Source organism: Babylonia areolata, chromosome 3 (assembly GCF_041734735.1).
Source record: "Babylonia areolata isolate BAREFJ2019XMU chromosome 3, ASM4173473v1, whole genome shotgun sequence".
In the NCBI taxonomy this organism is placed as follows: domain Eukaryota; kingdom Metazoa; phylum Mollusca; class Gastropoda; order Neogastropoda; family Buccinidae; genus Babylonia; species Babylonia areolata.
Genome location: NC_134878.1, coordinates 55,184,861 through 55,211,131, shown reverse-complemented (window position 1 = coordinate 55,211,131; position 26,271 = coordinate 55,184,861). Strand labels below are relative to the sequence as shown.

The 26,271-nt window shown below is 40.3% G+C and overlaps 1 protein-coding gene across 1 annotated transcript in view; it reads right to left on the bottom strand.

Annotated features, from left to right (window-relative positions):
- Window positions 1-412: 412 nt before the first annotated feature.
- LOC143280123 (TBC1 domain family member 2B-like) overlaps window positions 413-26,271 on the bottom strand; it is a 66,044-nt gene continuing 40,185 nt past the window's right edge. The window contains exons 13-20 of the mRNA XM_076584680.1: window positions 23,130-23,241; window positions 22,320-22,451; window positions 20,410-20,547; window positions 18,299-18,475; window positions 15,804-15,938; window positions 13,739-13,816; window positions 13,109-13,295; window positions 413-2,416 (exon numbers count right to left, since the gene is read on the bottom strand). Of these exons, the coding sequence (XP_076440795.1) occupies window positions 13,116-13,295; window positions 13,739-13,816; window positions 15,804-15,938; window positions 18,299-18,475; window positions 20,410-20,547; window positions 22,320-22,451; window positions 23,130-23,241 (952 nt within the window). The 3' untranslated portion in view covers window positions 413-2,416; window positions 13,109-13,115. The remainder of the gene's footprint in view (window positions 2,417-13,108; window positions 13,296-13,738; window positions 13,817-15,803; window positions 15,939-18,298; window positions 18,476-20,409; window positions 20,548-22,319; window positions 22,452-23,129; window positions 23,242-26,271) is intronic.

Here is a 26,271-nt window from a genome sequence, read left to right as displayed (position 1 = left end):
GGTCAATAAACAGTTCACTAGTTAGAGAGAGAGAGAGAGAGAAAAAAAAGAGGACCAGATAGAAGTGCATGGTATGTGTCCTCCACAATGAACATTCATCACCATCATCATCGCCATCAACATATTATATAAATAGTCCAGTTAGTTCGCTGTTATAGTTGTTAGTTTTTCATTAGAAATATGTTATACTGCTTTTGTTTTTTTTTAAAATAAAACTTAAATCAATCATTTTCTATATGTAACACACACACACACACACACACACACTTTCACTTACTCGCATGAGTACACAGTAATTCCCCCCCCCCCCCCCCCGCCCGCCCTCCTCCCCCTCGATTTTTTTTCCTTATCCTCGTCTAATATCACTTAGAGTGAAAAGACGTTAAACTAAAGAACGAACGAACACACACGCACACACACACCTTAAAACACAAACAATTTTACTACACAGATGTAAACACAATGCAAACATGTGCTCTGATTTGAATTTATTCACACACTGGGAATTCTGCAATCCAAATAAAGATACACGCAAATTCCACATAATTATTATAAAAAAAAACAAAAAAACTTCTGCAATTGGGAAAAATAGACCACATCAGCAAATAATAGAAAACTCAAGAAAGAGAAACAAACATGTAAACAAAGAAGCAGATAGCTGAATAACTGAGTGATTAATATATAAAGACCATAACAATTTGTTTAAATAGATATGTGAATCAAACCAAAAATTACCCAGTAAAGCATTTCCACACCAACTATAATACTGTAATTGTGTCATACGATTTGTACCATCAGCTCTCACATCAAAATAATACAAGAACACTAACAGAAAACTGCCCGCTTCTATTACTTTACCCAAAATGACTTGGAATATGACATTCAAACCCCACCCCCCACTCTCTCGCTCTCTCTCACTGTCTGTCTGACATGCACGCGCACACACACAATTACAAATATTCACACTTTATCATATATGCATAAGAGCCAGTACACACACACACACACACACACACACACACACACACACACACACACACACATGTGTTTGTCACACGTACAATAAGAAAATAATCTAAGGTGTGTCTTTTTTTCATGAAAAAAGCAGCATGGTTCAATTACTTCTCAAGGATTACAGGAGAATCAGATACATCACACACAAAACTTTTTTTTTAACCAAATAGACATATATATTTCCATAATATTCAAAAAGTCCAAACCATTAAATCATCATCATCAAAATGAGTCTATTTAAGAGAACCATCAGGCTTGAAAATCTCAAAATAAAGTGAATAGAAAAATCTGTATTAAGACAAATTCATACAAATGCAACCAAAAAATTCGCTTTGTTAAGTTACTTCATGCAGACAAAGATGAAAAGTATAAAGTAATGAATCATTTCAAATGTACTTCAAACAAAAATGCTTCATTTATAGTATCAAATAACAACTGAAACTTTGCTGTTTTTAAAAATGGCAGTTTGTGTGTGTGTGTGTGTGTGTGTGTGTGTGTGCCTTGGTGTGTATGAGTTCCAATGTCAGCAAATGTCCATATACAAAGTCTGGTACAAGACAATGAAAAAAAAGTGAGTGGAATCTCATTTAAAAAACAAAACAAAATTAAACAAACAAACAAAAAAAATGGGCAAAGACATTAAGTGATGTAACCAGTCTAATATCCTTAAAAATGAGCAACTCAAAACTATAACCAAACAACTGGACTGCTGAACAAAGAATTGAAACAATTACATGAGCAACAACTGGGCTGCTGAACAAAGATTCTGAAACAATTACATGAGCAACTAATAACTTGCAACAACAAAAACTGACAGAACATTTCAACAAAGATTTGAAACTGTCATACGTTAGCAGTGGACTGCGGAAAACTCTCAACACAGATGACGACTTCAGGACAGGCATGTGGAACTTCAGTTTCAGTTTCAGTTTCAGTAGCTCAAGGAGGCGTCACTGCGTTCGGACAAATCCATATACTCTACACCACATCTGCCAAGCAGATGCCTGACCAGCAGCGTAACCCAACGCGCTTAGTCAGGCCTTGAGAAACTGACAGAACATTTCAACAAAGATTTGAAACTGTCATACGTTAGCAACGGACTGCGGAAAACTCTCAACACAGATGACGACTTCAGGACAGGGATGTGGGACTTCAGCGTGTGGCAAGTCTCTGCACACTTGTGTGGTTCGTCCGTCGGGATCGACGAGGACCATCTAGTCATCCTGGGGGTGGGTGGGTTGGGCTCTGTGGGTGCGCAGATGACTGGTCAGGCCAATCCGCGCCCGGAAGGTTCTGACGCAGTGTGGACAGGGGATGGTGGCGGCTGTCGGGGACTTGCTGGCACTGCTTTTCCTGGCCTGTCTGCGTTGCTCTGCTGCAGCGATTCTGTTGGCCTCGCACACTTGTATACAATCATCGAACACGCTTGAAATGCATGCCTCAAGAGAGAAAGAAATACTTGGGGGGAAAAAAAGAGGAGGTTGGAGGCCCAGCAAAAGAAGAAAGAAAAAAAGTTGGTGCATATCTGTGTGTGTGTGTGTGTGTGTGTGTGTGTGTGTGTGTGTGTGTGCATATCTCTGTGCATGTGCCTGTGTGTGTGTGTGTGTGTGTGTGTGTGTGTGTGTGTGTGTGTGTCTGTATGTGTGTGTGTACATGTGTGTCTGTCTGTCTGTCTGTCTGTGAGTGTGAGTTTGTTTGGCAAGTGAGTGTGCATGCTGGAGTCTGGTCATGCTCTGTGTATATAAACATTTTAATCAAATTCACCATATTTGTAATGAGTACCTGTACCATAATACCAATGAAAAAAAAAAAAAGACAAAACACAAAACAACATCAGGACATGCAATAGGCAGAGATATTTTTTCAGGAATAAGTTCCCTCCTTCTGTTCAGCTATAAACACGGCTTCAAACACAAACTGTCAGGAAGAAATGAATAAATCACCAGTGCATCCAGTTTCTGTCAGTGTGTCATGTTCGGAGGCCTCATAGAAGAAATAATAATAACAATAATAATAATAATAAGCATCATTTTATGATGATGATAATAATAAGCACCATTTTCTCATTTGATTGAGTTAGCGCACGTAAAAGAACCCACGGCAACAAAAAGATTGTTCCTGGCAAAATCTGTAGAAAAATCCACTTCGATAGGAAAAACAAATAAAACCGCACGCAGGAAAAAATACCCAAAAAAATCGGTGGCGCTGTAGTGTAGCAACGTGCTCTCCCTGGGGAAAGCAGCCCAAATTTCACACAGTGAAATCTGTCGTGATAAAAAGAAATACAAATACAAATACAATAGTTGGGTACACTTTCCAGCAGCGAAAAAAAAGCAAACCACTGTTTAACCTCTTTCCCTAACCCCTCCTTTGAGACCGTAACATCATGTTAGGTCAGACACATTTTCATGGTCACATTTTAGAACAGACGCATCACTGACCTTGATGAAAGGAACAGGTCATATGAAAGGAATCTTTCTGTCATTCCTAATTATAAATCTTAAAAAAAGAGAGAAAGAAAAATAACAACAACAAAAAAACTATGTCTCAGCAAGATTCACTATTGGTTTCACGAGAAATGATTGAATATGTGAAAAAGAAATATCCTGCCAAGCCATAAAGTGACTTTAATAAATACACAGTAAAGGTTTCTAAACCATATAAAAACAAAAGAAATACATGTATGTGTGTGTGGTGTGTGTATGTGCACATGTGTACATGTGTGTGTGTGTGTCTGTCTGTGAATCCCAAGACCTTGAATCAAGTCATAATCAAACAACTGGCCGATGAAATTCATAAACAGATTTCAAAATTCTCCCTCTGCCACCCTCAGTGATTCTGAGGTCTGTGGTGACACATCAGACACGCTTTCAACTCACTGATGTATGAATAGATGATGAATGATATGGATACTTATGTAGTGCCTGTCCTCTGTCGCAGACCAGGCTCAAAACGCTTTACAAACACAGGGTCATTTGCACAACAGCCAGCGCTATTTTGGGAAGACATGAGTTTTGAGACAAGACTTGAAAAAGCTGAGTGCAGAGACTTAACAAAGTGAAAGAGGGAGCTCATTCCAAGTGCAAGGTCCAGAGACACAGAGTGTCATAGCAGTTTTAGCAGCAGCAGGTTTAATCAGCGCTTCTTTCAACCACAAGAAAATTGCTATGACTCTTTTTGTTTCTACTGACGACTTTGTGCTTAAAATCCATGTTTGAATTTAAAACTGTCGTTGTCATTGGTTGACGATGTGAACATTGTCACCGAACTGAATATATCCAAGTTCAAAGACAGGCATAAATGTATATTTACAAAGAGACAGACATATATATATGACATCGCACTAAATTATAAACTTTTATTATAACACCTGGAAAAGAAAGTATGCGGACGTCAAATTCAAATCGAGCACCTTTTGATTTCTCTTCTTTTCTTTTCAGATATAAGAACTATATGGCATCACAAAGGTAAATGTCTGGAACTATTAAAAAAATTTTTTTTTTAAAGAAGAAGAAGAAAAATTGTCACCCTCTTCAGTTAGGGTAATTTTTTGCTAAACAAATCAAACCTGTTACTGATACATGTGTTTATGTTCATGAACAGCTTCAAACTCAACAGCTTCCCAGTCAACGACACCCTGTCCTAACTAAACACAATTCAATGCACATTACACAGAACAGCTTTGTGAAAGTTATTATACAATACATGATATGAGCAACGCTTTAAACAAATTTGGATTATCATAATTAATCTCTCAAAACACAAAACAATGTACACTCTACATCCCTTTTCAAGTTCTGCACACAAAAGTATCATTTTTTTTTCCCAATCTTCACGTCAAGTGCCAAGGCTCAGCCCTGCGATGGCCTTCGCAGTTGGCTGGATGACAAACGACATATGTTGACCGAATTCATAACAGAACATTCTGTACAAAATGAAACCATCAACTGTAGTCGTGCACTTCCAAATTAAGGCGGGATCATACACAACGAACGAAAAAGGCCACAAGCACATGCCGCAGATGAAACGACATCCATTGTGTATCCACACAACACTAACAGCAAGGCAATACTGCTGTATCCACACAACACTAACAGCAAGGCAATACTGCTGTATCCACACAATACTAACAGCAAGGCAATACTGCTGACCTGAGACTTTCTCTGACTAAACTTCCTCTCACATTCATTCAGCTTCAAACTGCCCACCCACCTTCCTCCACAGACAATACATTCTGCGTGAACTGAGAGACCCGTCCCCGCCCCATACCCCCCCCCCCCCCCCCCCCCTGCCCCCTCCCCCACACGACCTTATCAACTACTCCAGAAGACAAGGATGCTGGGACTTCCTTTTTTATGATTTCGAGTGTTTATGTACTCGTGTTCAATTCCTGGGCACCTCTTCTTCATTTACATACACTTCTTCACAATTTCTGGTCATCTCTTGAACATGTGGATGATACATTCATGATCTCATGTGCTTTTGCACTCATGTTCAATTTCTGGTCACCTATTCTTCATTTACATACACTTCTCAATTTCTGGTCACCTCTTCTTCATTTACATACACTTCTTCACAATTTCTGGTCATCTCTTCTTCACTTACATACATACACTTCTTCATAATGTTTGGTAATCTCTTGAACATATGGATGATACATTTTGGTTGTGGGTTCATGTCTGCTTCGCCATGATGGTTGCCCACAATGATATAACAATGTGATCGGTTAGCAGTCAGCTTGCGTCTATTCCATCAAGGAGATGGTTTCTCTCTGCTAACTGATGTTCGAGGCAGACATCCAGAATAGTTTGTGCTCCCTTAAGCACTTCTGTCCTCAAGAAAAGCCTCTGTTTAATCATACAATATACAGCATAGATTATACAAGTAAATGATGGACGTATCTGGTTTCAAGAACACCACACCTCCACTTCAACCGGTATGAACATTCCTTTTTTCGTTTGTTTATCACTTTCATCCAGCAAGCATGTACCCATTTTTGTGGCTCTTCCAAATGTATCACACACTCATTTTTGCACTCCCTTGATCTACCCGTTGTTGATGCATTCAATATTACATGCCGCTTCTTGTACTGTAATTACCACCTTTTCACAAGTTCACAGAAAGAACTCATTATCATGTGACAACATCAACAAGCAGACACACACACACTGACTGAAACCATTTGTTGTCAGATTCATACACACACACACAGACACACACACACACACACACACACACACAATCAGCATAGCATGGAGAAACAAAGCAAACAAACAAACAAAAGCAAAAATCAAAAATTTTGTTTCAAGGCACATGGTGAGATCGATACTTAATTTCCATGCAACACTGGCATAAAACTAACAAGCAATCATGACCTGAAAACAAGTTAGACTTCATTATTCATCTGAAATATTTTCAGGTTTGTGATTATTGCGTTATCATTGTTATACACCCCTCTGTTTTTCCACTTCATTCTTATTCAGTTATTATTCTATTTTTCATTCATAATACCTTCAGGCATTCATTCCTCTGTCCAGGCGCATTCTTCAAAATGAAGAATGTGTATGGTAGTTGTTGTTTGTTTTTACGAAGGCAAAATGTAAAATAAAGTTGTTTATGGATCTGGAGAAAGCACTGAAATCATCTATAAAAAGAAAGGATTATATTCAGAGAAATATTCAGAGGATTGTACTCCATGCAGAGACCAACACAGAGGATTACATTCAAAGAAATAAATGGATCGTATTCCTTAAACAGACCTGCACATAACATAATGAAAGTGAACACCACAAACAGATGCATTATCAGATTTGTGCATGAATGGATGAAACCCCCCTCCCCCACCCAACCCTCTCTCCCACACACACACAAAGTTTGGGAACCCATGGTTTTTAAGATATTAAAAAGATACACAGTGAATCTGACACCCCTCCCACATCCCCCCCACAAAAAAACAAACAAACAACAACAACAAAACAACCAAACTAACTAACTAAAAAACCAAAAAAAACACACACACACAAATACTCCGTACACAACTCTGTTTTTCATAGTAAAACATCCGTTTATCATTGACTGGAATATCAGTGGCAAGAATTTGAAAACAAATTTTTTTCACAAACACCCAACATGAAACAGATGCCAGAGATGGATGGAGAACTGTGGTTGACTGACAAGCAAGCAGGACACAAACATAAATGATAAATCAATAATCTCTCACCCTCCCCTTCAAGACCTCATTGTCTTTCCAGTGGGTGCAGCAGACGCTGTGTATGTGAGCTGCTCCTCTTTCTTCCAACAACTAACTGCAATCAACACTTCACTAACGTGCAAAGAGAAATGTCATGAAACACCCATCCCCCCCCACCCCCCCACCCCCCCAAAAAAAGCCTCAATGCCTTAGCTGGAAATGTCCGGAACGAAAACAGGATCTAGGAGTATCAAAGGCAATCTTTAAGCTTGGACCCAAGAATCAAACGTTACCATCAAACCAGAATAATGTAACACTGACTGATAATTGTGCAGCAGATATCATGGGAAAACAGAAACACAACAATCACATTTGTTTGCTGGTTGTTGTTGTTTTTTTAAGTATAACATATATACATATAGTATAGACAGTAGTATATGATACATATTCTGCAGCAGAGAAGGAAACAAAATAATGTGGATGGATATTTTTTTCAAATTAAGACTAACAAGCATTTGGACTTTTTTTTCATACATTTTTAGGAACAAAATAATGTGGATGGACAATTTTTTTCAAATTAAGACTAACAAGCATTTGGACGTTTTTTCATACATTTTTCAAATTAAGACAAACGAGCATTTGGACTTTTTTTTTCGTACATTTTTTCAAATTATAACTAAAAAGCATTTGGACTCTTTTTTTTGTTGCTGTTTATACTGGCATCTAAAATTAAGCAGACAACATACTGCTGTTCTCTGTATGCCTGTAACTCTTCTCACTCTCTCCACAAGTCTTGATGACGCTTCTTAACTCACTCAGTACGGCCAGTCCTCTCTTCTCCTCTATACAGACCCCTCGGATGTCCAGTGGGTGTCTGACTGACCCAACCTTTAGCTTCCGTCGTCAGAATTGTGGTATTCTTTATCAACATTCACCTCTTCAGTATAAGAGCCTTCCGCTTGCAATATTTTGATGATGGTAACTGGGGTGAAACGCTGTTAACGTCATCTCTTTCGCCGTTCGTATGGAGAGAGTTAATTAAACTTCTCTTTCATACATAACATGAGCATCTCTCTCTCTCTCCCAAAAAATTACGAATAAATCATCTCTCTCTCTCTCTCTCTCTCTCTCTCTCTCTCTCTCTCTCTCTCATTGTTTTCAACAAAACTTAGCTTCACTGCAACCTGTATCAATTTGTCCAGTAAAGGTAAGAATGCAGTTTTATGTATTTTGCGACAATTACGTAATTTGAATAATGACAGTTTATCTTTGTTTCTCAAGTTATTTGATTTACTGGTTCAACCCATTGTCCAGTACGGTGCAGAACTTTGGGGCGTGGTGCTTCAGCATGCCATATTGAAAAAGTACACTTATTTGCTTTAAAAAAAGTTTCTGGGGATTGAAATGCGAACACCCAATAATCTTGTATATGGCGAAACCAATAGATATCCAATATACATAAATTCTACGATACGTTGTATTCATTATTGGTTGAAGTTAACGAGATTGGATAATCAGAGACTGCCACGTATAGCCTATAGGATGTTAGATGATTTAGATGAAAAAGGCAAAAGAAACTGGGCGTCAAATATTCGATGTAAATCATACCAATATGGTTTTGGATATGTATGGATGAATCAAGGTGTCCAGGAAATTAAACAGTTTCTCATTGAATTTAAAGAAAGATTGATTGTTTGCAGGTGGCAGGAATGGAACTCATATAAGGAAGACAGCGACCGGTTTGAAATGTACAGAACATTTTGTAATATTCATGAAGTGAAAACGCACTTGCAAATTAGCTTAGACAAACATTTAAAATTCATAATGGCAAGATTTAAATTAGGTATTTCAGAAATTGCTCAACATTATCATTGGTACCGAAAGCATTCTGTGGATGAGTTGAATTGCCCTCTGTGTAGAAGTGGTGTTGAAAATGAGTTACACTTTATTTTATGTTGTACTGCTTTAAGTAAATTAAGAGAACAGTATATTCCACGAAAGTATTTTAAGTTTCCAAATCAATTTCAGCTAAGTCTGTTGATGGCATCTAATAAAGAAAGCATTGTAAAGAATTTGTCCATTTACATATATAAAGCATTTAAGTTAAGATCAATAATGATATCATAATTCCTTTGATGATTGTTTCACCTGTGCACTTGCATGTTTAATAATGTTGTATACTGCATCCCTTCATGAGTGCAATGGCCTATATGAATAAATCACCTGAATCCGAATCCAAATCCGAACCCTCTCTCTCTCCCCCTCTCCAGGCCCCTCTCTCTGTATCTGTCTAGACCTCTTAATACTTTTTTCCATCTTTGACAAGGCACATAAAACAATCCGGAACAGTCATAAATCATTTACTTTATCAGCACAAACCAAACTTACTTCTAATCTTATTTTTTTTTTTTTGGTTCTAAATCAACATACTGAAAACATAGGGTTTTATTTAAACATAAGCACCAAACAATCTCTGAAGACATATTCTAAGCATAATGCATTAAGGTATGAACATCATCATCAATACAAAAAGGAAAATAATAATGGGAAAAAAAACACCTGATACAAACAGTTGTAACTCAGAAGTATGAAACAGTGCGCATCCAAAGCTGTACAAATGACACAAACTATTCAATGCAACTTTGAATAAAATGTTACAGAAAACTGGTATCATTACAATATACTGTCAAAATTAAAGGCAAGACAGCACATATTATTGCAATGATATTCATTTATCACTGTGAATGTATGTATATGTGTGTATTTTCCACATTTCACTGCATGTGTTTATGATTGTGATGTGTGTGTGTGTGTGTGTGTGTGTGTGTGTGTGTGTGTGTTAGTTTCTGTGTGTTTCTGTGTGTGCCTGTGCGTGTTTTAGCATTCATACTTCAATATATTTGGGACAGCTTTCACTACGCAAATTTGAACGGCTGATCTTGAGTTTACCTGCATACACACATGTACATTGTGTATTTCTTCCTTTCTGCGTTCGTGGGCTGCAGCTCCAACATACACTGCTTCTATCTACCAGTGGCCTTTCATGGGCATACCCGTTTTTTCCCATGAAGCAAGTAGCCATACTCTGTTTTCCAGAGTGTGCACACTGGGTATCAAATGCTGACATGGATTGCAGGATCTTTAACAAGCGCACCTCATCTTCTGCAAGTGTGCGCATACACACAGAAGGGGATTCAAGCACTTGCAGGTCTCACAGATCAACAGACCTGCAAGTGCTCGAATCCCCTTTGTGTGCATGCACCTGCAGGTCTGCATGTATATTGATCTGTGAGATCGGAAACACCTCCACCTGTAACTTTCAGCTATCAGGGCCAGCAACCAGGAATCGAATCTTGGATTCTCAGATTGAAGATCCAGCACCCTACCCACTTGGCTAATGCACTCATCATAGCTTGTGACTGCATTGCACACGAGCATGCGAACCTGTGGAGTTTTGTTTAAATGTATGTGCATGCACACACACACACACACACTCACACAAACACACACACACACACATAGATGCACTCACATGTGCACACGCACACACACACACATGTGGAAGTGATTGAATAAAACTGAGTAATTCAATGTGTGTGGCAATTTGGTGGAGAGGAGAAAGGGTTCTCAAGTGCTTGGAGTTCTTTTCAACATCCACAATTACCAGCCACACACTCCATACTGCTGACAAAAAAAAAACAGTTCACATTAAATCATACACTGATATATATACAAAGCACAGTTTACACAAATTACTTGATTATTTGAAATCTAAGGATATACGGACACAAGCAGAGATGCACAGGCACAGGCACACACACACACACACACAGAGGGAACAGTCTGATTGTCTGGTGATAATAAATGGCAAACAAACAGGCCCTGTATTTATATTGGTCTGTTTTGTCCCAGAGGTAATCCAAAAGATAATCTAAGTGCCACAGTCGCACACCCAGCAGCATAAAGCCTTCAATGTATGTACAATGGGATCAACTCACAATGAAGGGCAGTTCATTATTTATTACAAGACGGTTTTCAATAAACCCTATCCTTTGGCGTATTCTCTCTTCTTTATGTCGTTATGGTCATTACTTCTTTCCTGGCAATTTTGCTGCAGTTGATCATGAGCATAAAAAAAACCCAAAAAACGATTGAAAGAATTATGTCTGGGAAACAGCGATTCTTTTCCCAAAGCCATAGTCTCATCAATCAATGTTTTTGACACATGGGCAAAATCAATCACATCTTCATCATACAGTGATTCATAGAGATTTCTATAAAACAAACAAAAAAACACAACAAAACAGTAACTTATTCAAACCTTGGGAGTTCACAGCCTCAGCAGGCTTCCATGCCATACTGATGCAGAGTGATGGCCTAAAGGTAACACATCCGCCTAGGAAGCGAGAGAATCTGAGCGCGCCGGTTCGAATCACGGCTCGGCCGCCGATAATTTTCTCCACCTCCACTAGACCTTGAGTGGTGGTCTGGACGCTAGTCATTCGGATGAGACGATAAACCAAGGTCCCGTGTGCAGCATGCACTTAGCGCACGTAAAAGAACCCATGGCAACAAAAGGGTTGTTCCTGGCAAAATTCTGCAGAAAAATCCACTTTGATAGGAAAAAACAAATAAAACTGCACGCAGGAAAAATACAACAAAAAAAAAGGGTGGCGCTGTAGTATAGCGACACGCTCTCCCTGGGGAGAGCAACCCGAATTTCACACAGAAAAGTCTGTTGTGATAAAAAGAAATACAAATACAAATACAAAAAACACAGAAACTAAACTGTTTCCACCAGATTACATGTGGACACACCCAGAAATGCTGCAGAACTTACTTCCCTTTCTTTGCAGTTTATGCAGAAATGTGAAAACTGTTTCAACGCGATGAATTTTGATGCCGGAGCAATGTCTGGACACAGGGCTAAAAAAGTTCAAACAAAAATCAAGACCACAACCCCTCCACTTCTGTGCTTGGGGTGAGTCCTGTCAATGTCGTCAATGTCAGCAGATTCATGGGGGGGGCTGTTGTTTGAAGGACGTGGTGGCAGTCTCCACTCTGGGGGAGACGCTCACTCAGTCTGGCTCCGCGACTAAGCCATTATTGTCGTTAGTAGGGGGCTTAGTAGGTGGTGTCCTAAGTACGTTAAATCAGAACAGGCCTCCTGGCGACCTAACATTGATGGTTCCCTGTGGATTGCCGACGCTGGAACTGCGACGGACGATCCCGGGTGTGGCCGTGTATGGGGGAATGTAAATGAGCGGCGTGGGAGTAATGCCACTGGAATGGTGCAGATGATGGGGCAGCAAAAAAAACAAAAAAAAAAAAAAACAAGACCACTGTAGACCACTGCCTTTCTTTCGTTCCTTTCCCCTGTCTCCGTTGCTGTCTTTCCGGCTCTCTTTCACCGCCACAATCCTTTTCTTCTTCCCCTCCTCTGAATGGATGACTGGCCGTTTCTCCTTCTTTCTCTCCTCTGCCACCCCTCTATCAACAATGCAGGTAGTGGTGACCATGTGACACTGACGTAATTATGGCAGCATGTCACATGTGCACATACACAAAAATCACACACACACAATAAGTCACAAAATTGGTTAAAAACTGATGAGAAATCACAGCTTGAAAAAAAAAACAATCAGAAGAAAAGCAAGAACAAAACAAAATCAAAAAGAACAAAAATCTATGAAAGTGATTGCAATGATTTAAATTAATTATAATTATGAAGGTGACTGCTATGGTTTAGATGAATTTTCAATACACACATGCATACACACAACAGAAAACATATACAGACTGACACTCACAAAGAAAACATAGACACAGACACAAACACACACACACACCTACACACACACACACAAACAGGTGAAAATTCTCTCAAGCACAATAGTAAACCACCTTCCGATCATGAAGAACCGCTCTCCTGCGCTTCGAGTTCCACCTCCTCCACCTCAACAACTGACTCCTCTTCCTCCACCATTTCATCGAGGTCCAGGTCATCCTCGCTGATGTACCCTTCCCGCGTTCCTGGGGAATGGGACGACTGGAAATCTTGGCGAATCAGTTCCAGCTCTCGTAGCTCCTCCTGCACAGTATGTTTTTTTTGGGTTTTTTTTTTTTTTTTTTTTTTTTTGCCAGTGCTTTGAATTCTATTTGGGAAGGGGATGGGGTTGGGATGGGGGGTTGGGGGTGGGTGGGGGATATATATGTATTATTATCATTATCATTATCTATCAATACATTTTTCCCCTTGCCAAGAAGGTTACATTCTCTCAACAGATGATATTTCACAATGACCATTACAAAGTAATACCCATCGAAATACAAGAATGCTCAAGCACTAGTATTTTCCGATTCCATGACTGACACTCTCGCAAGAGAAGAATGTGAGAGACACTCTCCCAAGAAAAGAGAGAGAGAGAGGGAGACACTCTCCCATGACAGGAGAAAGAGAGAAGAAAGAAAGAGAGAAGAAAGAAAGAGAGAGAGAGAGACATCCTTCCAAGCACTGCCCCGCGCAGACCTTACCTGCACCATCTGCATGTGATGGACTCTCTTGTTGCTGATGACCCGCATGGGGAAGGGGTTCAGGTCATGGAAGGCGATCTGTGAATCACAAAAAGTCATGGAAGGTTATCTGTGCATCAAAGTGATCTGTGCATCACAAAAAGTCATGGAAGGTTATCTGTGCATCAAAGTGATCTGTGCATCACAAAAAGTCATGGAAGGTTATCTGTGCATCAAAGTGATCTGTGCATCACAAAAAGTCATGGAAGGTTATCTGTGCATCAAAGTGATCTGTGCATCACAAAAAGTCATGGAAGGTTTGTGCATCAAAGTGATCTGTGCATCACAAAAAGTCATGGAAGGTTATCTGTGCATCAAAGTGATCTGTGCATCACAAAAAGTCATGGAAGGTTATCTGTGCATCAAAGTGATCTGTGCATCAAATCAAAGTGATCTGTGCATCAAATCAAAGTGATCTGTGCATCAAATCAAAGTGATCTTGGCATCAAACAAAGTGATCTGGGCATCAAACAAAGCCATCTTAGCATTATAAAAGTGATCTGGTCATCAAACAAAGCCATCTTAGCATTATAAAAGTGATCTGGTCATCAAACAAAGCCATCTTAGCATTATAAAAGTGATCTGGTCATCAAAGTGATCTGGGCATCAAACAAAGCGATCTGGGCATCAAAGTGATCTGGGCATCACACAAAGCAATCTGGGCATGATCTGGGCATCAAACAAAGCAATCTGGGCATCAAACAAAGCGATCTGGACATCAAACAAAGCGATCTGGACATCAAACAAAGCAATCTGGGCATGATCTGGGCATCAAACAAAGCGATCTGGGCATCAAACAAAGCGATCTGGGCATGATCTGGGCATCAAACAAAGCAATCTGGGCATGATCTGGGCATCAAACAAAGCGATCTGGGCATCAAACAAAGCGATCTGAGCATGATCTGGACATCAAACAAAGCAATCTGGGCATCAAACAAAGTGATCTGGACATCAAACAAAGCGATCTGGGCATCAAACAAAGTAATCTGGGCATGATCTGGACATCAAACAAAGCAATCTGGGCATCAAACAGTGATCTGGACATCAAACAAAGTGATCTGGACATCAAACAAAGCAATCTGGGCATCAAACAAAGCAATCTGGGCATCAAAACAAAGTGATCTGGGCATCAAACAAAGCGATCTGGGCATCAAACAAAGCGATGACCACTGTCACCTGCTGCCACACCCACATAAACATCAGTCTGTTTCTCATCACATCTGTGGAGTGGTGGCCATGTGGTCACACACACACACCTGTGAAGCAAGGGAACCTGAGTGTACAGGATCGAACTCCACACTCATCAGAGTATGCTCCCCCTCCACTAACCTGAGGGATGATCTGGCAAAGAGTCTGTTGGATAAGACGAGAAATCGAGGTCACATGTGCAGCATGTACTTAGCATGCACAAAAGAACTCATGATAACAAAAAAGGTTGCCCCTGGCATAATTCTGAGGAAAACTCCCCTCTGATGAGCATGAGAGTGTATGCACACGACTTAATCCTGACTGTATGACACAGGAAATGAATGATGAGCAACTAAAGGCAGCTCTCGGTAAGTTCTACCCATGAAGATGCTCATACATGTCAATCATTGTTTGGATTCTGAAACTGTTATGAGATTATCTACCTTACTCATATGGATGAGTACCTTACTCGCACATGATATAAGAACAAAAAAAACGTAATTGTTGAACTTTCAAATACAGCTAAATACTGGTGAATGATAAGCTAACAATAATGCACCATCCAACCTTCCTGAGTGATGAAATGATCTTGATTTATATATGGCCTGTGAAAATGTCCATGCTCATGTTGTGAGTTCACACTGCCAACTTCACACGAACACAGGAAAAACAAGAAACAACACGGAAACAACAAGAAACAATCAAATTTCTGACAGTAGACAACACACACACACACACACACACTCACAAACGCACACCCACCCCACAACCACATTCCTCTATCAGACAAAGCCCTGTTGTATGTATACTGCGCCACACAAACAGAAACTCAACCAACCTGAGCAATTCTCTTGATGTTGGTGACCTTCTCACCCAACATACGCATGTAGCGATAGATCTGGGGAGCCTCCATCAGCTTCAGAATGTCTTCCTCAGCATACTTCAGGAAAGCCAGGCCAAATCGGAACAGGACCTTCAACACAAAAGGTCAGCACTAACAATACTGTGCTAAAAAAAACAGAACCTCCAACTAGCGAGGACAAAATGAACCAGTGTCACACTCACAAACAGAACATTCAGTGGCAGTGACAATGCAGACCATGACAGACTAACAATGTCACATTCACAAACAGAATGTTCAACTGCTGTGACAATTCAAACAGTGTACAGATCTATCAATTTCACATTCACAAACAAAACTTTCCACTAAAGTGACGATTCAAACAGTGTACAGTTCTGACAATGTCACACTCACAAACAGAACTTTCCACTATGTGACAATTCAGTGTACAGCCCTAACAATGTAACACTCGTGAACCAAACTTTCCACCAAATTCAAACAGTGCAGAGTTCGAACAATGTCACACTCATGAAGAGAACTTTCCACTAAAGTGACAATTCAAACGGAGTATAGTTCTAACAATGTCACATTCACAAACAGAACTTTCAACTTCAGTGATAATTCAAACAGCGTATAGTTTGAACAATTTCACACTTACACACAGAACTTTCCAAATAAAGTGATGATACAAACAGTGTACAGTTCTAACAATGTCACACTAATAAAAAGAACTTTCCACTAAACTGACAAATAATAATAATAATAATAATCATATATTGTACTTATATGGCGCGAACTCCCCATATGATGGCCTCTAAGCACCTCACATGAGATAAAACATATACAACAGTGTATACCACACACAAGAGCACATGAGGACATAGAAGTGGGAAAACATCTATATAAACCAATACAATACTACAAATTGCCGATATGAATAATCGCAGGAAAATGGCACAAAACACACCCCCTACACACACACACACACACACACACACACACACACACGCACCACAGGAATACACCAATGGAGGGGGAACACAGGGAGGAGTGCAGAGGGTGGGAGGAGACATACAACGGACTATGCTTCCTCACATCGAAAGGCCATTTTGAACAGGTGGGTTTTAAGTTTTCCTTTGAAAGAGGACAGCGTTGATGAGTGCCCGAGCTCCAGAGGAAGAGAATTCCAGACAGAAGGTGCTTGATACTGAAAAGCCCTTTGACCAATTCAAACAGTGTAGAGATCTAACAATGTCACACTCACAAACAGAACTTTCAACTGCAGTGACAATTCAAACAGTGTAGTTCTATGTCACATTCACAAACAGAACTTTCCACTAAAGTAGCAATTCAAACAGTGTACAGTTCTAACAATTTCCCATTCACACACAGAACTTTCCATTAAAGTGACAATTCAAACAGTGTATAGTCCTAACAATGCCACATTCATGAAAAGAACTTTCTACCAAAGTGACAATCCAAACAGTGTGCAGCTCTAATAATGTGTTATTCACAAACAGAACCTTCCACTAAAGTGACAATTCAAACAGTGCATAGTATTAACAATGTAACACTCATGAAAAGAACTTTCCATTGAAGTGACAATTCAAACAGTGTACAGTTCTAACAATGTCACATTCACAAACAGAACTTTCAACTGCATTGATAATTCAACAGTGTGTAGTTCTAACAATTTCACATTCACAAACAGAACTTTCCACACAAATGACAATTCAAACAGTGTACAGTTCTGACAATGACAATTCATTGTACAGTTCTAACAATGTCAAGCTCACAAACAGACCCTTCAACTACCAAAGACAACTTGACAATTCCATACAAACAACTTTCAACTGCAGTGACAATTCAAAGTGTGTGACGTACACGAACTTAACTGTCAGAACACAATGAGAACTCCAACAATGTCAGGCTCTACCATTAATTTCTTTAACTGTTTTACAAAAACCACTAACAAACACAGCTTGCAGATCTGCAGTCCCAATGAACAGAACAAACAGTACCTATTACCCATTACCAGCCAAATACCATAATACATTCAATTTATTGGAGAAATTACGTTTCCATCAAATGACTCCTTGGATTTAATGAACAGATCTAAATCTTCTATCAAAGGCATTCAGAGGACTTTTCTTTTTTTTTTTTTTTAGTCCAATGCAGTATCTTGTTTCTCTGTCTGATCAACTGACACACTGACAGACTGACTGACTAATATAATGTGCCAAGACTCAAAACCAAGATTTGATTGACTTGCAAAAAGGGAGAACCTGCTCTGCAACACTCACCATGTCGTTATCAAAGAAGTCCCACATGATGATGATGACTTGGCTACTTATACAGCGCCTGTCCTCGGTTGGAGACCAAGCTCTAAACACTTCACAAACACAGGGTCATTTGCACAACAGGCTGCCTACCTTGCAAAAAAAAAATATATATATATATATATATATAAAAGACAACAAAACAAAATGTACCTTGCTACCCTCATACAAGAGGGCATCCCAACAGCGGAGGAAAGTTTCGGGTCGGATGTTGTCGACAAAAATGGTGAGGAACCAGTTGAAGGTGTACAGCGAGAGGTCCACGTCATGCTGCTCAAAGTGAGTGTGCAGCTTCGGCAGCTTCTCCGCCACCAGTTCCTTCAACACTCGCTGCACAAAGTTACAGTTTTCAGTTCTGTCAAGGAGGCATCACTCTGCATTTGGACAGATCCTTATACACTACACCACATCTGTGAGGTAGGTGCCTAGAACCTAGCAGCAGAACCCAATGCACTTAAAAATGTGCTTCTGTGGGTTTTTTTTGTTTTTTTGTTTGTTTGTTTCTGGGGCTGGTCAGTGGCTTTGTAAGCTGCACACAGACTGAGAACAGCCAGCCCAAGACAAGACAATTGTACAACTCCCCCCCTCCCCCCTGCCCCCCACCTCCCCCGCCCCCCACACCCCTTCCCACCTACCCCATGGCCCACCCTGTATTTCAACATATTTCGTAAATAATTCAACACTGATTGCACGAAACAAAAACAAACCTATATGTCAACACTCACTACACAAAACAAACACACACACACCTATTTGTCAACACTCACTGCACAAAACACACACACCTATATGTCAACACTCACTACACAAAACACACACACACCTGTATGTCAACACTCACTACACAAAACAAACACACACCTATATGTCAACACTCACTGCACAAAACAAACACACACCTGTATGTCAACACTCACTGCACAAAACAAACACACACCTGTATGTCAACACTCACTGCACAAAACAAACACACACCTGTATGTCAACACTCACTGCACAAAACAAACACACACACTTATATGTCAACATTCATTGCACAAAACAAACACACACACCTATATGTCAACACTCACTGCACAAAACAAACACACACACACCTATATGTCAACACTCACTGCACAAAACAAACACACACACACCTATATGTCAACACTCACTGCACAAAACAAACACACACACACCTGTATGTCAACATTCACTGCACAAAACAAACACACACACACCTATAGTAAAGAGTGGTAACTCTCTCCATTCACAAGGTACACAACTTAAGTCAGTGCTGCTTACGCTACCGATTCAGCTAGCACACAGGTAAATAAAAGGTACACAGGAACAAACCCAGACACTTCCTCAAAAAAGGAAGTGCCCGGCCTGTCCTTATACCGATCATTTGACATGTGCACACACCAGCAAAGACAGAAGAAATGTGCAAACACAAATTAGCTTTTATTCAAGACTGGCATAGCCTCTTTAATCCTGAACAAGCCACACAGAACACATGGACAATACAGAACAAAATACATGGTTGCCTTGGTGAAATGTTCTCTTGTTTTATGTATCGTAGATCTGTTATGTAGTGTACAAATACTGATGATCATGCAACATAGCTGAAGAACACAAAGCCAACGGTCTTGGCTGTCTATTCTGCCATGCTTGGAAACCCAAGAGATGAGGCAGTTACAAAGGGACATTACTCATCTCAACAGTTTCAGTTTCAGTAGCTCAAGGAGGCGTCACTGCGTTCGGACAAATCCATATACGCTACACCACATCTGCCAAGCAGATGCCTGACCAGCAGCCTAACCCAACGCGCTTAGTCAGGCCTTGAGAAAAAAAAAAAAAGAAAAAAAGGTGAATAAATAATCGATAAGCTTACATAAATAAATAAATAAATAAATAATAATTATGATATAAAAAAAAAGTAGTAGTAATGATAATAATAATAATAAAATAATAACAATAATAATAAATAAATAAATAAGACAACAATGATGATAAATAAGCAAATAAATGTAAAACATGAAGACACACATTCACACATACCCCCACACATGCATAACAGATATGCACAAAACATGCAGTTTCACAGATATGAAAGCACAGTCAAATACATATAAACGTACATGAGCTCCAACACACACACACACACACACACACCACATTACCCTGCACCTCCTCTACCCCCTCATCTCAACATTGCAGTGGATCCACAATGAGTCAGTGGTAAAGTCAAACCAGGTTACAAAAGGAAGAGAGGGACACACCTGATCCGCCTGAGCGGCAGCCAGGGTCTTGGTGTAGTAGTCCTTGGGCATGATGTGCTCTATCAGGGCCTCCAGGCACCAGAACGACTCCTCCTCACTCAGGAAGAGCAGAGCGATGGCCGCCAGCCGGTTCAATCCCTGAAACAGGTCATGCGTCATCAGTGGGTACATCCACTGCACGTGTGTCAGCGTTTGCGGGTGGGGTGTGTGTTTGTTTGGTTTGTGTGTGCGTGTGTGTGTGTGTGCTTGTGTGTGTGTGTGTGTGCGTTCTTCAGTTTAACTTCTATCCACATAATGAGATTTTAGACGGACATCTGCGTGTGTGTGTGTGTGTGTGTTTGTGTGTGTGTGTGTGTGTGTGTGTGTTTGTGCTTGTGTGTGTGTGCTTGTGTGTGAAGAGGGGAAAAGGGGATGCGGGGGTGCGCATGCATGTGTGTGTGTGTGTGTGTCTGTGTGTGTACGTGTGTGTGCACATGCACGCATGTGTGGACGGGTGTGTGTGTGTGTGTGTAGTGTGTGTGTAGTGTGTGAGTGTGTGTGTGTGTAGTGTGTGAGTGTGTGTGTGAGTGCGCGTGTGTGTGTGTGTGCACGCACACGCGCACGTCAGTGCATACATGCGTATGTAAATGCATGTGTGTGTTTTTGCATATTTGCATCTATATTCTAATCATCTGTGTGTGTGCATGTATGTATGTATCTGTGTGTGCATGCAAACGTATGAGCACCATCAAACGTTCCAAGGTATCAGCATCATTGTCTGTGAATACAGTGGCTGAAGATGAAGTAACAGCAACAGTTACAACAGCTGAAGACCTGCAGTGCATACACCAGCTGTCTGTGATTTACCATAATATTCCTGTGTACAAGAATTTCATTACTTCATCTTTCTCGTATTTCATCTTTATTGCTAATGTACTAGTTTTTTTACCTCTTAAGAAAGAAGGTTTTTTTCAAAAGAAAAATCCACTCTATCATACTTCTGTGTGTGTGTGTGTGTGTGTGTGTGTGTGCGTGTGCGCGTGCATGCATGCTTTGTGTATACGTATGTGCATGTGCATGTGTATGTGCATGATTGAAGCATGACTAAATGACACAGGAAACAAATGATAAGCATCTAAAGGCAGCTGTCAGTCGGCTCTACCCAGGCAGGCAGCCTGACGTGCAAAGTGACTGTGTTTGTAAAGCACTGAGGAGATTGATGTTTGACCAAAGACTAGCGCTATATAAGTACCTTTAATAGCCTTGACTCACTCAGTATGGCCAGTCCTCTCTTCTCCTCTACACAGACCCCTCGGATGTCCAGTGGGTGTCTGAATGATCCAACCTTTAGCTTCCATCGTCAGAATTGTGGTATTCTTTGTCAACATTCACGTCTTCAGTATAAGAGCCTTCCGCTTGCAATATTTTGATGATGGTAATTGGGGTGAAACACTGTTAACGTCGTCTCTTTCACCGTTCGTATGGAAAGAGTTAATGATGATCCTGGATTCAGAGTAGTGAGGGTAGGATGAAAACAAGTGTGTGTGTGTATGTGTGTGTGCGCATGCGCGCGCACACGCTTACATGCAAGTAACAGACATGTATTCCCCCCCCCCCCACCCCCTGTCACCATTTTTGTTTTGTTTTGCTTTGATACTGTACATCCACCAGCAAAAGAATCCAAAACCTGCGCTGCGCACTGCTGCAATGTGCCATAACTCGGCTGATATTCAAAACTCATTTTAAAATAATCTTGTTTCATTTAAATCGTTAAATTGTTGTACATCTTTCAATAAAGATCACACATTCGTAAAAAAAAAAAAAAAGAAAAAAAAAGGTACCTATAATAAGTTGTTGTTTTTGTGTTTTTTTTAAATATACGCATACTTATACACCAATAGAACCTCTACAGTACCAACAGCTAATCTAACCTGGCAGTAGCCGATCAAAGGATTGTGCACGCTGTAGGATAACAAGACTCGACGCAGCTTGGGAATTCCATCGGACTCCATGGAATCAAAGTGACGATTGTTGGGCAAGGTTCGCAACAGATCAAGTTCAATCTGCAACACAGCCATCGTTAGGTATGATATGAGTAGTTTCTTTTGTTTGATTGGACACAGTGTTTGGGTGCTTTTTTCAAAACATAAAATCAAATCATGTCAAATAAATCCACTTCCTGAACAAATACGTCTTGAGGTTTTGTGTGTGTGTGTGTGTGGTGTAGTGTAGTGTGTGTGTAGTGTAGTGTAGTGTAGTGTGTGTGTAGTGTGTACTGTGTATGTGTGTGTAGTGTATGTACTGTGTATGTGTGTGTGTGTGTGTATGTGTCTGAGTGTAGTGTTGTTTGTATTTGTGGTGTGTGTGTGTGTAAGTGTGTGTGTGTTTAGTGTGTGCGTGTGTGTATGTGTATGTGTGTTTAGTGTGTAATGTGTAGTGTGTAAGTGTGTGTGTGTGTGTAGTGTGTAAGTGTGTGTGTGTGTGTAGTGTCTGTCTGTGTCTCTGTGTGTAGTGTGAATGATCTTTTTGAAATGACTTTTTTTTTAACGTTTCATTTTCTTACCACCCACATGTTTTTCTTTTTACATAATAATTGATGTGTGCATGGTGATAAGTGAAGGGTGTGTCAGTTGTTGTTTTTTTTCTCTTTGGTTTTGCTGACAGGCATTTTAAGTGAGCCTGAAGAAAATTTTCTGTTTTTGGTTGAAGCAGATAAAGTATTTTGAACTGAACTGAATTACCTGCTTGGCAGCTGGATTGGACTTGCTGTTCTTTATTCTCTCACCCAGAGCCTTCTTGTAGTACAGAGGTCCAAGCTTGTCGCGTGTTTGTGCCACATAAAAATTGATGCATCTGTCCAGACAAAAAAAAACAAAAACAAAAACAAAAGTACAGAAATAAACTGACACTTTGGGGGGCAGACTCACCAAATAAAATTTGTTCTTAATAAAAACCTTCCTGACCTCCTTTTCTCCCTGTGATTTACCCCAAATGAGCCGACAGAAAATTATGTTGACAACTCCTTCAGTAATAAACAAAAATAACAATTGCCGCTAATATTCAGAACCAAAGACTGGACAGAAAGAGAGAGAGAGAGAGAGAGAGGGAGAGAGAGAAAAGAAGCACAACACTGGAAACAAAAATACCACTGTTAACAAACAGCGATGCACATTTTTACACTGCCTGTCACATAAGTAGTTAACGAACAGAACTGTACATTTTTACACTGCCTGTCATACGAGCAGTTAACAAACAGTGATGCACATTTTTATACTGCCTGTCAAACAAGTAGTTAACGAACAGAACTGTACATTTTTACACTGCCTGTCATACGAGCAGTTAACAAACAGCGATGTACATTTTTACACTGCCTGTCATACGAGCAGTTAACAAACAGCGATGTACATTTTCACACTGCCTGCCATACAAGTAGTTAACAAACAGTGATGCACATTTTTATACTGCCTGTCAAACAAGTAGTTAACCCCTTCACTGCTAGTACGTTTTGCTATGGCCTATGCTGAGAAAATTTTCAGAAAAACAAGAAAAACACGCCAATGATTTTAATTTGCTTATATTTCAAAAAGTACTGAAGATAAGTGCATAAAAGTATATATCAAATGAAAGGAAAATGAACCAAGATTTTGTTTTTGATACTCACATGTTCAAATAATGAGTCAATCTGACAGAAAAATTCCATCAAATGCATTAATAAAAAAATTGGGACTGTCATTCCATCATGTAGGTGCTACAATATCAACCAGGTTGTCAACCTGTCTTTCTTGTGACTGTTGTGATCAACCACACACACTGTCAAGGCTGAGCAACAGTGTCCAGGTGCATAAGACTCCAACACAGTCCACACAAAGAATGAAAAGGGTGTACTCACCCAGGATCTACCGCCAGTAAAAACGCTGTGTGTGGTACTTGCAGAAACAGTCTTCAAGACACAGTGCTGGTTTGCTGGGGCAGTCTGGGCAGTAGAACCCCACATCCTTTCTTTGTCCTTTCTTCCAGCAGACTGCACCTCCTTTGTGGCCAGGCCTTCTGTGGGGTAGGTGGGATGAAGTGTCATCCACACAAGACAAACAGCGTGGTCATCTTTAGCAGTGTCTTGGTCACCAAAAATCATGGCACTAATTACATCCTTCTGAAGTCCAGGAGTGTACTGCTGTTGCCTGCTTTTTTGTAGAGGATGTGTGCATTCAGCATGGCAACTTGTAGAAAATGCACACACAGCTATTTGTACCACTTCAGGGTTTTCCTTGTGACATCGTAGGGCTGCAGCTGTTGGTCAGGATGGTCCATGGCACCCATGTTTTTGTTGTAATCCAGAATTGCTGGAGGCTTGTTTACTGCCTTTTGGTCTTGCTGCTGCTGGTCTTCAGTTGTAGGTTTGTGGCAAGCTGTCAACTCCAGATAGTCCAGGATGAACATCATGATCATCAGCATGCTGCATACCTGAAACAAATTGCATAAAAGACTAAGTCTGTTGGGTTTGGGTTTTTTTGTTTTTTACATATAAAAAGATCATGAAATGGTACCATTTTATTTCTGATTGTTTTCAGAAGCTGAAATACAAACACACACATACCTACCCCACCCCCACCCCAAACCCCCAAAACACACACACACTGAAACTGGTTTATGGTATGCCACACCCCCTTCATTCTCTCTCTCTCATACAAAACAAAATGACAACACACACACACACACACACACACACACACACACACACACACTTCTACAAGTGTTGCATTTACAAAGTAATTTAGGCATACAGTTCTGTATATCATTCTCTGATTTCAGTTTTATAAACATCATCTCTTCCCCCCCCCCCCCCCTCTCTCTCTCTCTCTCTCTCTCTCTCACTCACTCACACACACAACAACAACAATAACAACAACAACAACAAACCAATACACACTCAGGAACGAACACACAGAAAGCTGCAGGCGAGCGACACACGCTGTCATCAACAATGAGCCAGCCAGCAAGCCACGCCCCCCTGGGCTGTGATGGTCAGACACAGTACCCACGTGACTGACTCTCTCTCACTCACACACACTGATCAGTGACTGACGAAGCCACTTACCACAGATAACACATTCAAAACACACACAATGCAGTCATATTCATTGTTACAACAAACGGAAAGCAAATAATAAACTGACAAACCTCGAAAACACCCACCTGCATCTTGAATCAGCTGAGCTTGTCTGTCTTCAGTTTCGTCAAACAACTCCAACCTCCCACCCCCCTCCACTGTCAAAATCAGCGTCTTAGGCATCAACTTCACGCAGTTCTGTCTCATTCAGTCCACAATCTTCATCTCTACTGTTTGCATCGCGAAAGAATTCTTTCAATACAAGTGCAAGTTTTGGGGTTTGTCTACGTTCAGCCATGGCTTTGCAAACACAACTTGAGCTTCGTACAAACTTGCAAAACTTTCGCCATAAATATGACAATCCAATGAATAATTTTAGCTTATGGAACTCAGGAGATAAAGAGCTCTCAGGGGAGCTAATTTAATGGTTAACAGACTGTATTTTCTGCAATGCGTAACTCGAAACATAGAACGTTGTAACATGATGTACGGCGCACGTCAATACAGCATTGCTGAGCGACATTTCATGACGTACGCCGTACGTCAACAGCGCAGTCAAGAGGTTAATGAACAGAACTTTACATTTTTACACTGCCTGTCATACAAGTAGCTAACGAACATAACTGTATATTTTTACACTGCCTGTCACACAAGTAGTTAACAAACAGCGATGCATATTTTTACACTGCCTGTCAAACAAGTAGTTAACGAACATAACTGTACATTTTTACACTGCCTGTCATACAAGTCGTTAACAAACAGCGATGTCATACAAG